The 13,201-nt window shown below is 45.0% G+C and overlaps 1 protein-coding gene across 3 annotated transcripts in view; it reads right to left on the bottom strand.

Moving 5' to 3' along the window:
* Positions 1-882: 882 nt before the first annotated feature.
* LOC119005105 (formin-like) overlaps positions 883-13,201 on the bottom strand; it is a 52,795-nt gene continuing 40,476 nt past the window's right edge. For 2 of the 3 annotated variants that reach the window (XM_037072597.1, XM_037072596.1), the window contains 4 exons: positions 9,928-9,979; positions 5,287-5,436; positions 2,878-2,959; positions 883-2,793 (listed from right to left, as the gene is read on the bottom strand). In XM_037072597.1, coding sequence (XP_036928492.1) covers positions 2,749-2,793; positions 2,878-2,959; positions 5,287-5,436; positions 9,928-9,979 — 329 coding nt within the window. In that variant the 3' untranslated portion in view covers positions 883-2,748. Of the gene's footprint in view, positions 2,794-2,877; positions 2,960-5,286; positions 5,437-6,801; positions 6,890-9,927; positions 9,980-13,201 lie in introns of those variants that run through there. The other variant, XR_005070382.1, reaches the window with a different exon arrangement.

Genomic DNA, 13,201 nt, shown 5'->3' with positions numbered 1-13,201 from the left:
AGTATTCTGGGATGAGCCATAAGAGTCAAAAGCGTAAATCTACAGTCAGAAACACAACTTTGATTTTTTTGTGGCGCTTTTTTTTTTCTCTTTCTTTTTAATGACTATAACCACTTAAATGTCCATTTTAAGGTACAAAATTATTGTCGGTATTTTAGTGATACAGAATCTAGGCTGAGACACAGAAATGTGCATCTCATTAAAGGTGCATTGTGTAGTTTTGGGGGAAGAAAATTTAACCAGAAGGGAAATATTTTCACCGAATGATTTTCTGTTGCCTCGGCAAACTAAATTAACAAACTCTTTGTTTTCAGGATCAACTGAATAACCAATCTGACCTTAAAAGGACAACACAATTTCATGCTGTTTTACTTTGTATATATTTGGCAGACCCCGCCACCTTTCTGGCTTCAGACAGCTCTCTGGGAGACCTCATTTTCCGCTTGTTTATGCAGTTATGGAAACAATAAATATTTCTGACTACTTCTGTATTATTGCCTCATCAAAACTGTAAATATTAAAATTGAGTTTGAATTGCTTCTCCCAAAAGAGTGCCACTTTATATATCCCATTCTTCAAATCTTAAAACAAACCTCTTGACATGACAAACTCCTCATGTTAGTGACAATACTTGCTTTATTTTAAAAAGGGGTCTTCCAGGAACAAGTTTAATCGTCCTGGCTTTAAAACCTGACTCACAGTTTACTGAACAGTCTCGCTGAAAGAAAAAAAAACAAAAAAACGAAGCATCAGATCCTTTTTGACGAGTCAGATTTCCTACGTAAATATCACATTTGCCCAGCACAACTTCTGGCCCCCTGAAAGCCTTTCCCTACTGGACGTGCTGACAGGAGGAATATTCAGAGAAATCACTCCCGTTTGTTGGGCATCCAGTTGTTTATTCTTGAAATTTAAAACAATTCCATAAAATTACAGAGCACCTACATGAGAGCTACTGAAGGTTACATGAACCGATATACATACATACATACATATATATAGGTAGAGGCTACAGCAGTTCCTTGAGCTCATTTCATCTTTGTTTGTGGTTTTCAAACCCTCTGAAGTGAAACAAAGCATTTTAAAGTTATGAAATATCTATTTCTTTATAGAAAATAAATGGCACGAGACTTCGGAGGGTATAAAAGTAATTCAAGGTGCAGATTTACGGATAGTCTGATACTGGAAGTCTGTCTGAGGTACAACGACTTGCATGGCTTCAGATGATATGCTCAAACATTTTGACCCTCTCCAAAAATAACACGCACAAAGGTCATCGTTCGGTGCAGATTCCTCCATTTTCTGTAAATCGGTGAGCACAACATACATGTAACATCCGTGTGAAAATATATCATTCATTGATCAGGCAGCTTCAATTACAACTCATAAAAAATACAGCCTTGAGGGGAACAAAGCTGATGATTTTCTTTTGGCATAAAATACATTTCTCCTTACATAAATAGACGATTCTTGAATCTTACAGGCGTGTGTTTAAATCTTACATTTGCAAAAAAGAAATATGAGCGCAATTCACCTTTTTAGAAATAAAATAAACACAAAACCCTAATAGCATTTCATCATCTCACAATACAATTCATTTGATCTGTTTAACAAGGAAACCATATGCTTGCATAGGGAAAGAGGTGCAAAAAAGTGCAAGACAATCCGAAATAAAGCACGCGGCTAGCATAAACATGGAAGTGCGACTTATAGCGACGTACAGCTAAAGTGCTTAAACGTGTGCCGGACATAATGTGATGCACAGCGCTCGACGGAAGATTACGTTTTCATGACGTACGTTTAATATGTTGGGTTTAAAACTTGTTTTTACGTGTGTGTGTGTGTGTGTGTGTGTGTGTGTGTGTGTGTGTTTGGGGGCCCGAGGCTCGCTGCCAGCTTCTTCTCTTCTCTGGCCGTCACCCAGGAGAGGTCAGCCTGGTGCAGTGCTACACGATACAGTGGAAACCTCCACACACGTTTTTAGACCCAACGCCGCGTCTTCATCAGCGCATATCACCGCATAACGCACGCTTCCCTGCCGATTCCACAACATGACATATTTACAAGACTCTTAAGGAGCCGTGGTGAATGAAAAGCTACTCGCTACAGCAAAACAGACACTGGGAACTGCTTTTTTTTTTTTTTTTTTCTTTTACACTGTTTCCACAGAGAGAGAGAGGCATTTTCCCCTCAGGCAGCTCTATCTGATACATCTTAACACTTAGGATATGTAGGAGCTTCATCATTCTGCTGTCTGATGTAACGTCTACAGTCCAGAAAAGAAAATGGCTCCTCACAAGGAACCATTGGTGGACGTGTCAGCTGGCACTCCCGCTGACCCCTTGAGACCTTTCACAAGCCGGGCGCTCAGAGGTCACGCCGCGCTGGATGAATGAGATCGACCTTTGGCCTTTAAGACTCTCATCACTTGGGGCTGTGTCAGCCATGCATCCCTCGCTGCAGGCCCGGCTTCTTATCTGTTCAGCAGACAGACGGAGCTCGATGTGAGGGTGGTGGAGCGTAGAGGTGGGGGTGGGAGATGGGGGGGCTGGGGGTGGGTGTCTAGTACTGTTATAGTAGGGCAGAGATACGGCAGTACGGGTAGTAAGAGGTTTTCATTGTGAGTCCATACGGGAAAAAGGGAGGTTTGTTGTTGTTGTTGAGGCAGGTGGAAAACTGCAGGAGAGATGAAGCCTGCACATGTTCTGATCTCCACCACTCGTTTCTTCTTCCGCTGCGCCATTTCGCTCAACTGGATGGCACGCCAGCTTCCTTCTGCCGCAGCCTCTCTTTCTGTTGGTGGGAAACCACAAAAAAAAAGTGCATTGAGCTTTCAGTATAGTCCGTTTCTGCGCTGTGTGGAGATCAGGCTCTTACCAGACTGTTGGCGTTGATCTTCTTGGTTTCGACTCTCTTCTCCGCTGTGATCTTCTTGATGTTTTCTTGAGCTTCCTTCAACCTGAGAACGAGAAAAAAAACCCACATGGACTTGATATTTGCAGACCTTTAAAAAAACCCCAACAAAATAAAACTAGACGCTGAAATCTTTTGAGCTACATCATGAGAATATAAAGTCAGAAGCCTCTCATCACTGTGACCTTGTGAAGTTGTTTGTAAGAGCAAGACGTTTAAGTATCTCCCTCAGGCGCCCTGTGGCGCGTGCACACACACACACACACACACACACACACACACACACACACACACACACACACACACACACACACACACACACACACACACACACACACACACAGATCCTATCCTCTCAGGAGTTTGCGGTCAGTGAAAGCCCTCTAAGTGAGAAGCAGTAGAGAATGACAGTGGGTTGATGAGATAATGAGGCGGCCTTTTAAAAAAAAAACACGCTTGGCTTTTTATGAGTGCGCAAACAGTATTTAAAATGAAGTTAATTGTACGTAAGCACCATCAGCTGTAAGTACTGTGGGACACGTTCGCCTAGTAAACAATTAGGAGAGAGCGCATGGATGCATGGGCAGGACTGAGGAATCTTTAACTCCTCCGTCTCGCAGAGAGAAGAAGACTCAGCGAAACGTTGTAGCTGCATTACATTTACTCAAAATAACCCTGAAAGACCCCCGTTTAATTGTGTTGTGTTCTCCAAGGTAATAGTGTGTTTCACTTGGTCGGCCGGTGCTATAACTTTTGGGGAAACAGTTAATGAGACTGAAGGAGAAAGACAACAAATCTGACTTAACGTAACGTAAATAACATTTTACAACATCAGCTCATCCACGAACATTTCTGTCTATGTCGCGCAGTTAGAATTTCATCAGCAGTTGTTTAGCGATGAAGACAACAACTCCCATGATCCCACGCTGCTTATGTCTTTTGTTTTCAGTGGGAGGCCATTAGTGGCAGGAATTACAGACTGTGTGTTTAATGGAACTGTGCTAAATGTAATTTTCTGAGTGTGAATGGCCATGAACACACCACATGATGCTTAAAACTACACCCCAAAAACGACAATCTCGCCCACTGAACAAAAACATCTAGACACCTTTTCAACGTTTATTATTCGGTAACATGTTTTAAGAACTTCTTGTGATTCAAAATGAAGGTTTTGATGAACTTTTACTCCACACAGCAAAACATACAGCTTCAATCCCGAGCCTCGACCTCGATCTTTACCAGGTGAGCTATTTATCAGCTTTATTAAATACCGTGTTTACCACCATACCATAAAAACTTTAATTTTGAAATTTCTAAGGTTATCACTCTGACATCAATAGTGAATGTTTAAAAGACATCACAAAAATGTCATTGTGGCTCTCCACTGGACGTCAATCTGTAGTCTTTGACGACGTTGAATTGACGTCTTTTTGAAATAGTTTTGCTCAGTGGGTGACAAACAGCTTCTCTCCTCTCCTCTAATTGCAGTCTTGTTGTCGACCCTGCCTGCACAGCGCTCCTGCCCTTTGGGCTGCATGTCCAGCATCATTACAGTGTTTATCAGTTCTCCCGTAACGCGCTGCCCTTAATGGCCACAGGCCCCCGTCCGCTCGCTAGTAAAGCCAGGCGGCCGCCAGGAGGGTCTGCTGTCCCCTCAGTGGAATGCCCCCCCCCAACACGACGCCTCAGGTCAGAGGAAACATCATAAATTCAGGCCCTGGTCCTTCAGATGCAGGGCCGAGGCCTCGGCTACTCCTGTTTGCCTCCTCTTTGATGGCCTCCCTCTATGCTTTAATTCCAACCCAGCATCTGAGCGTCACTCCTGTGCAATTATTGCCAATAAGACGTGATGTCCAGAGGTCGTTAAGCACCTATCGGAAGGTGACGGAGACAAGAAGTCTGACCCGAGGATGAGATGGTTAAGCCTCAGTGATATTGGACACTAAACATCAGGATTTATAGAGAATAGTTGGGTTTTTCACATAAAGGGGCATTCCAGCCATTTTGCAATGTTCTTTCATTATGTTGGGGGGACTAACAAAAGGCAGATGAGTGACAGAGTGGTCAAATTCTACGCAGCAGAGACAAACAATTTTTACCACCCCCCCATTGTGGGTCAAGCTTCAAAAACACCGTATCCTACCTTTCCCAGAATGCACCTCAATAGCTTCTTTAATAAGGCCCCTCCTGCCACGTCTTTCTAAACTCAATACATATCTTAAATTTGTGGGTTTTTTCTAAAAGAAAAGTCTCAAAGACTTGTGACAGGAGGATTACAACTGTAAGATGTCCTCTACAGTCTCTTTTTCAGGTTCTTATGTGTCTTGGACAGGGAAATTAAGAAAAGAGCAACCTCGCTAGACTCCAACTCACCTCTCCTTGGAGATGTTCTTGCTCTGTTTTATCCAGGTGTTCTTGAAGTCGTTGCAGAACTCGTACCAGAGCATGAAAACGTAATTCGGCGCCACTTCTTTCTCCCCGGACTTTGGCTTCACCCCAAAGTAACTCACCATGTCCTGGAAACTGCAGGGGAGGGGGGGTGGGACAGAGTGGAGGCACAAATGGCGTTGTCTTATCATACATAAACACTTCTAAATAACCTCGGACATAAATAATCGTGCGTTGCGGGAAACCACTCCAGATTTACAAGACAGAAGTTATGAATAGGAAAAGTGAAGGAGTACAGAGAAGTCAAGGCATGTGTGCCCGAGAAACAAACAAAAAAAAAGAGAGACGAGAGACAGCGCACACAGAGAAATGATGGATGTAGTCGGGCGGAGAGGCGAGAAACAGAGCTGGAAGGAGAGTGTCCACCCTGCTGGGCCACGGGGGAGAGCTAGTAGCGGCGGCTCCATTATCACATTGACCTCCACAGCCTGCAGGGGAAAGACTGCCAGAGGAGACGGAGACAGCCAAGAAACAGGCGGCTGCTCCTCCACACAAACACACACAATAACCGACAAACACACACACACACACACACACACACACACAGTGAAACTCCTTCAGCTCCAGGAACATATTTACTGCCAGGCAATCTCAGATGTGAATACGATCTGATATACGCACATGTGAGCCCACTCAGATGCACATCAGATATTACGCGAATCAACAGATTCTGGAGGTTTTCTCCACCGATTGTAACCAAATCTTAACTCTTTGCGAGGCGGCCCAGCAGCACGCACAAGGCATGAAAAGCAGCCCGCTGCGCCAGATTCCCTCCCCAGACCGAACATGAAAGACATTTTCGAGCCCCTGCCTGTCAGAGAGTTGACAAAATGGGGCTATGATTCAAGGGATGCTCCCTGTCCCATTGACACACAGATAGGCTCTGACCTCCAGATGCTAGGTGGCTCTTTTTGCGACGCTAATCTAAGACATGTTTGTGCAGAAGTGAGACGGTGCAAATATGCTGCCCAGACGGCCTGCGAAAAAAATCTGGAATAAAAAAAAAAGAAAGAAAAAAAAGCCTTCTTCACGAGCCTGCTTCCCATTTCCCAGTGATGCGTCATTTTTTGCTCACAAAGCGGAGAGCGCTGTAGATCATCCTACAAAAAAAGAAATCAGAGGCTCCGGGATGTTTAGATTCACCGAACAGACTTTCCGCCCAGATATCTGTGCTGTGGCCGGCCTGGTCTGGCATGATGAACAGGGTCTCTCCTCCATCAGCTCCTCTCCTGACCCTGGGTCATCATGTCAAAGCATGCACAAATCAAGCACCAGCGCCTCCCCCCCTCCTCCTTTTACTCCTCCTGAGCACATGCAACAAGCAGATACACAACGCTTCACTCAAAACAGATGCAAACACTCTCACACATGCCAGTATACCTACGAGACATAAACAAAATCAAGCGGACCTTTGTTCGAGCGCGGAACAATTACACTCACATGCGCGCACTCCTGCAATCCACGCTATGATGCCATTGCCGTGAGAGGGTTTACTGCGGCACCCACAGCCGGCATTCCTCACTGACAGCTATAAAAAAAAAAAAAAAAAAAAGACCCATTACAAAACCATGAGAATCAGGAAATATTTAGCCAGGCAACTCTGCATTCCTTTTGTTTCCCCCGGTCAAGAGATTAGAGGAGTAAACTTTGTGTTGTTGTCCGATTCAGCAGAAGGAACCGAGTTTCGTTTCTTTGTGCCGTCACACAACACCCGGGGAAGGATAACACGCCGACCGGCATCTATGAAACCATAACTGTGTGGTGACTATAGAGGAAGGCAATTTGGGCCAAATGAAATTGAGCATGATGTGGGAGAAAGGGAACTTAATGAGATGGAACTGAGGACAGAACCAGAAAAACCTCAGCGGAACCCAAACACGAAGCAGACAAATTAGGACTGCATGTTGAGGAAAAAGGCACCGGCAGCTGCCACGGGCGGGCCGCTCCACAGAACTCCAAATAACACGGCTACAGGACGTTATGAAACGCTCAGAACGGACTGCATGGGGATGTCATGCTCGTGAAAATGATGCAGGTGTTTTAAAAAGCTGAGCTTTCATATCATATTTGATACGGGTGCAGAAATAACACCTGAGATTTAAAACCAAGACGATTCACACGCTCTTTTCCAACACTTAAGACTGAAGAATGTAAAAAAAAAAAAAAGTTTTGAAAACAGAATCCAAACTTTTTAAACATTAAAATGGTGTCTGATCACAACAAAACCACACAAAATTGCCTGAAATAATAGTCTGTAATGGCAACGGTCCGATCAAATAGTGAAGCCACATCAATTTCATTTACAATATCAATTACCTACAAATTACTTTTAGGGCTTTACAGCGGCTGAAACAACTAGTTATTTAATCTATTAATCAAGTCACAGAAAATACATGGGCAGCTATGTCATGATTAATTGTTCACTTTAATATTTTTGTATTCTTTCGTAGTTTAAATGTATCACAAGTTTAGTTGGTTGTTTCTGGAAACTGTTGTGGACTTTTTTTCCATATATTTTATATAACAAACACTCAACCAAGAAAATAATACGCACATTGATCAATCAATAATGAAAATAATCTTCAATCATTTGATAGTTTTTGATATGGACACATTTTGGTTTAAGCCAGCCCCAATTCCTGTCAATATATCCAGAAACTGGTTGAGTCACAGGCGTATAAACTCACTAACTCCTCACAAGGCCGAGGTATGAGGTAGCACTAAGGACGTGTTGTCCATTTCCTTTATCAGCGCCGAGCAGTTGTGTTGCTTCCACTGCTGCCGTTGTGCGCGTCTGTGTGCGAGGATCCCTCGTCCAGCGCAGATGTGAGAGCCCACCCAGGGCCCGGTGAGCCCGCTGACGCCCATATTCATCAACAGCGTGTCACTTTTACGAGGTGGCTCTGTGGGAACCTGAGAAAAGAGCCCCCCACCTCCTCCCCCCTCCCTCGGTCCCTCCTGCTCTACCTAGCGCCAGTCAGCCAGCCCCCCTCCATAGATGAAATTAAAGGAAAACTTCATTAAAGGCAAAAGGTGCTGTCAGCTGTGAGGCCCTTTTGATCAATACTCCAAGTTCAGCACCTTCATTACAGTGGTGTCACTCATGCAAACACACACACGTGCACACACACGCGTGCACACACGTGCACACACACACACACGTGTCAGTCTCATTCAGCGGATAGAGATATCACTTTATGTTTAGGGCGGGGGGTGAGGGGCCAGGACAGAGAGCGAGAGGTGCAGTAGTCCCTCAGCGATTCTCTTGGCTTAAGAACAGGAACATGAAACAGAACAGTTTGTAACCGTTGCCTGAGTTATAGTTTTGTCCAAAGCAATCAACTTCCTAATTGTTTACAGTCTCCATTTCCCTGCGTCCGGGCCTCTTTCACTTTCTCCTTTATGTGCATTTCGTGATTTATTCTGGAAGTGGGAGCGTTACGATATAAAGCAAACAATCCTGCTCTCTATCCAAACAAGGCAAAAATAATCTATTTGCTTTGTTTGTCTGCTCCGCCATCTTTTTCCAATATGAAATGTTCCAGATATGATTTGCGCTCGGCGGCGAGCTCGGCGGCTGCCAGTGTGTGTCTTGAGCCTATAAATCAGATGCCTCTCGGACAACTCTCAGGAGTCTCCTGCACAAAACATGGCAGATAAGAATGATGGAAAACTGCAGGGGAGGAAACAGGCTTAAAATACTGTATGCCTTATGTTACGGGTCTGTAGAAATCCACCGCCATTTCTAGTGAGCCTGTGCATTTTGTTTATCTGTCTTTAAAGTAGACATATTATGCACATCTTAAGGTTCATAACATTATTTTGGGTTACTACTAGAATATGTTTCCATGCTTTAATGCTCAAAAAACACATCAGTTTTCTCATACCGTCCAGTGCGGCAGCTACTCCCCCTCTGTCTGAAACGCTCCGCTTAAGCTCCTGTCTCTTTAAGGCTGCTCCTCCTGAATACCCAATCTGCTCTGATTGGTCAGCTCACACATGCCTGAGTCAGCACGGCTAACAACAACAACAACAACAACAACAGAGCAGCCCTGCTATATTAATTCTGCCAAACTATATGCTGGACACAAAATATGGAAATGTGTGACAGAGTGACGTGGTGTGATGTCACAAGTCACTGAATTAAAGGCGGGACTACTGATGAGGCATTTCAGGTACAGTATTTTCTGTAAGAGAGAGAGGAACTTCTGTTGGTGCGGACTTTGACCTCAACTTTTAACAAATTTCCAACAATCCAACTATCACATCTTGTAAAAGTTGGTTTGCAGTTTAGGAATTTCTCGGAAACCTTATCAGCTGATGCCAACAACTGTGTACAACTTAACAAATAAGAGGCGTTGGTGCTATCTCATTCCAGCTATGTTACCTATGTGAAGCATGCTAAATAACACCGCTCTGTGACGTTAGAGCCCAGAACACTTGGCAGAACTCTGTGTTGAGGGATGAAATCCACAGGAAATTATAAATATTTCCTACCCAAACATGATCTTTCATTCATATTTTAAAATGCATCTCAGCCTGAGGTTGTTAAGGTCCGTCTCCTACCTTTTCTGTGCTGCATTGAGTCGGTCCTCTTCAGACGAGTGCTCCGTTTGAGCTGTAAGAAAAACAGAAAATATTGGATTAAGAAGATCATGTGGCTTTTGGTGACATTCATTTCCTTCGACAGCCACTGGGCACTGATCCCAGGAGTCCATAGGGGGGCGCTGTGTTCACTAGCCATCCTCAGGATTGAGAGAAGAAGAGGGGCTCTGAGTTGACATGTCGCTGACGCAGCGAGTGTGTTATCCAAGTGACAGTTCAGCACATTGTAAAGTTTGACGTGCCTCTGCGCATTGACGTAGGAGAGTGTGAGCCTGTGACGCCTGGGTTCGGGGCGGGGAGCGGTGGTCTGTTTGAGTTGTGTGTGTGCGTTGACGTGCAAGTGCGTGTTTTTAAGCAGAGCCGACGCTGGGGCGCATGGTTGAGCAGAGAGGCTTGGGAACTGGAGGCTCCTGTGGACTCCTGCCATGTAAAAGTGTCTAAATGCAAGGCAGATGTGTGCGGCGGGCCAGGCCGAGGTGCAAGAATTTATCTAGGGCCAGAGAGTGCCTGTGATCTCAGATTTATTGCATTTTTCCAGATTCATCCTTTTTACAATGATGGGGGGACCTTTCCTACTTGAAGATTTAAGAGCGGGAAGTCTCCAAAAAATTGTTCAAAGGCAGGTTTGGGGGTCTTTTGGGAGAAGGTGAGCTTAAGCCTCCGACCAACCACCCCTTTTACTTTTACTCTTTTTTTTCCCTTTTAACATGTATGTGGGCAAGGGGGCTGAGGTAAACCTAATGAACGGAGGTTGTGGCCATGTCTGGGATAGAGGGAGGTAGGGGGGGAATAGAGGGGCCGTGACCAATGGCGTTAGTCTCAGTGGGGGTCAGGCTGGCGCCTGAGGTACCCCTCTGGTGCGACTGTGCAGAGGTGGCACTGGAGCCGAGAGGCTGGGGGAGAGAGAGGGAGAGAGTGGCCCAGAGAGAGAGAGGATGTGTGAAGTTTCTCTTCCTCCGCTCCCCGTGTAAACATGAAACCAGTAGTCGCTAACTAGAAAGTTATGAGATGTGCATGCTGAGAGGGACAATAAATTAGGGCTTTAAAACCCTGACACACTTTTCCAAACCGCTGCTACACCGAGCGGCGAGATAACAAAGAGACGGAGAGCAGTGCGAGAGGGATGCTGAGGGGTTTCCACGAAGCATCCCTCTCCGTTTCCCCACGCAGACGCGACTTGAAATCAACATCAAAAAACAGGCTCCCCCGGACGGGGAAAATTCTGCTTTGTCTACGTAATTCACAGTCATCTGAACGAGTGGAGTTTTTGGTTACCGGGGTCTGACTCACTGACAATAAAGGAAGCGCGAGAATGCGATGATGAACGTGTCTTTCCTAAGAGGAGCCGATGGAATGAGACTTGCACAAGCGGAGATTAAAAGCAGGAATTTGTTTTCAATTAGCCATGGCTCCGATTCAAGACGAGAAATATGGCCATCAGTGTGTATCCCCAGAGGTTTCAAAGAGCTCCTATTAACAAGGGAAAACACAAAAGGTGGTTGACGAGATGTTCTGATCTTGGAGGCCAGTTTTGTTTTTTCCTGATACACCTTAAGGAATAATTCGGAATGCTGTCTTGGTAGTGAGAGAGCGAGAGAGAGAAACAGATTGCAGGCAAGATTTTCTGACTTAACAATGTATAACTATAACGACTTTGCTTGTCCGTCACTGGTTTTTCTCTGCGTCTGAGCCGAGCAACAGCCTTACAAGAGAACGGATCACTGGGTTTTCGGAGGTATCCCCTGTTAGATCTGGTAGAGATCACACAGGCACGTTTAAGAGGCAGAGCGCGGGGCGTTTGGGTTCACCTGCGGGCCCTGCTGTGAGCTCCTCCACAGGCTGCGTTAAGGGTCAGCGCAACTTCGAAACACAACTCTCAGCACTCCATCCGCTGATTCACTGGTGCACTTTGATCCTCTCGCATGCGTAAGAGGTTATGCCATTTCTTACCGGTTAATTTCAATATCTCGAAAAATCATGTGTCAAACACATGCATCCGCGGTCGGCCTCCCGAGCCTTTTACCTGGGTGAGAAATTCACCCGCTCGCCGATGAGTCAGAATTTAAGAGGCCTGGGCGCGCTTTGATGTGAGAGCTGTTGCTTTGTTTTGCCTTTTGAAGTCATGGAATCATCACGAACAATGATTACACAGCGCTCCTCCCGGAGCACGGGCGAACTCTCGGAGCTCGAGGAATTCTGTTTATGAAAGAAAAGGTTTACAAGTATTCCACTGGGAAGTTTATGTTGAAGATGTGCCTCTTGCAGAAACCAACGCCGTTTTGTAGCCAGTGGCAACCACAGTGGTTTTAAAAAAGGCTTTCAAATATTCTATACTGAGAAGAAAGCTCACGGGAGGCTCTGGCACTCGGGAGTACTTAAAGGTGGATAAACTAACTAGAACAATGCCACAGCACATCTCCCCCTCTCTCAGGAGACACACTTGGTATGCAATAACAAACATATTTTCTGGATTTGCGACGCAAACATGGACTTTCCCACAAATTCTCACAGTCCGTCGCCAACATATGGCTACAATCTCCCTGCGAGATACCTCATGTGACTCTTTACGATGAGGGAGTCTGTTCTTTCGACACTCTGGAGTAACGCAGGCAATTAGTTCTTTAATAAAGTCTACTGTGTGTCTGACGGGACACTTTCCTTGATCAGTAAAACTTAGGGAAGATGTTTCAGGGACACTTTCACACCTTAGTTAGTATCTGGTCATGCAAGTAGTTTTGGGCCCTTTTTTGCCCAGATTTCTTCCTCTCAGATTTGTGCCCCTACAGTAGCTTAGAGGGATTGTTTCTGGAAAGAGAGCATGTAGTTAATTCCTGAAAACCGACCCTTTAAGAAAAAAATAAAATAAAAATGCTGTGCTATAGTTTCCCTCTGGTCTCAATTGTGGACCGTAAACCCAACCCTGATGTCACCCTCTGGTGTGTCTCTTGAAGCCTTGAGTGAGACATTATGCCCTTTGCCATCTTGTTTTCTTTGGAGACGTCAGGGACCATATTGGATGAGAGGTTGGAGCCGAGGACATGCTGTGGTGGTGACCGGTCAATCACAGCACTCTCTACACCACCCCACTGCTTTATTGTAAATTTTACTCTGAATTAAACCATAATTTACTAAATGAACATGATCATGCTGTATTAAAGAAGACTTGAAACTAGTGATTGAGACAATGAACTCATTAGGAATCGGTTAACCGAGGCAATACATCAAGCGAGAAGTT

This window comes from Acanthopagrus latus, chromosome 16 (genome assembly GCF_904848185.1).
Source record: "Acanthopagrus latus isolate v.2019 chromosome 16, fAcaLat1.1, whole genome shotgun sequence".
Lineage (NCBI taxonomy): Eukaryota > Metazoa > Chordata > Actinopteri > Spariformes > Sparidae > Acanthopagrus > Acanthopagrus latus.
Note: the sequence above shows the minus strand (reverse complement) of the source record. Positions and strands in the feature narration are given on the sequence as shown.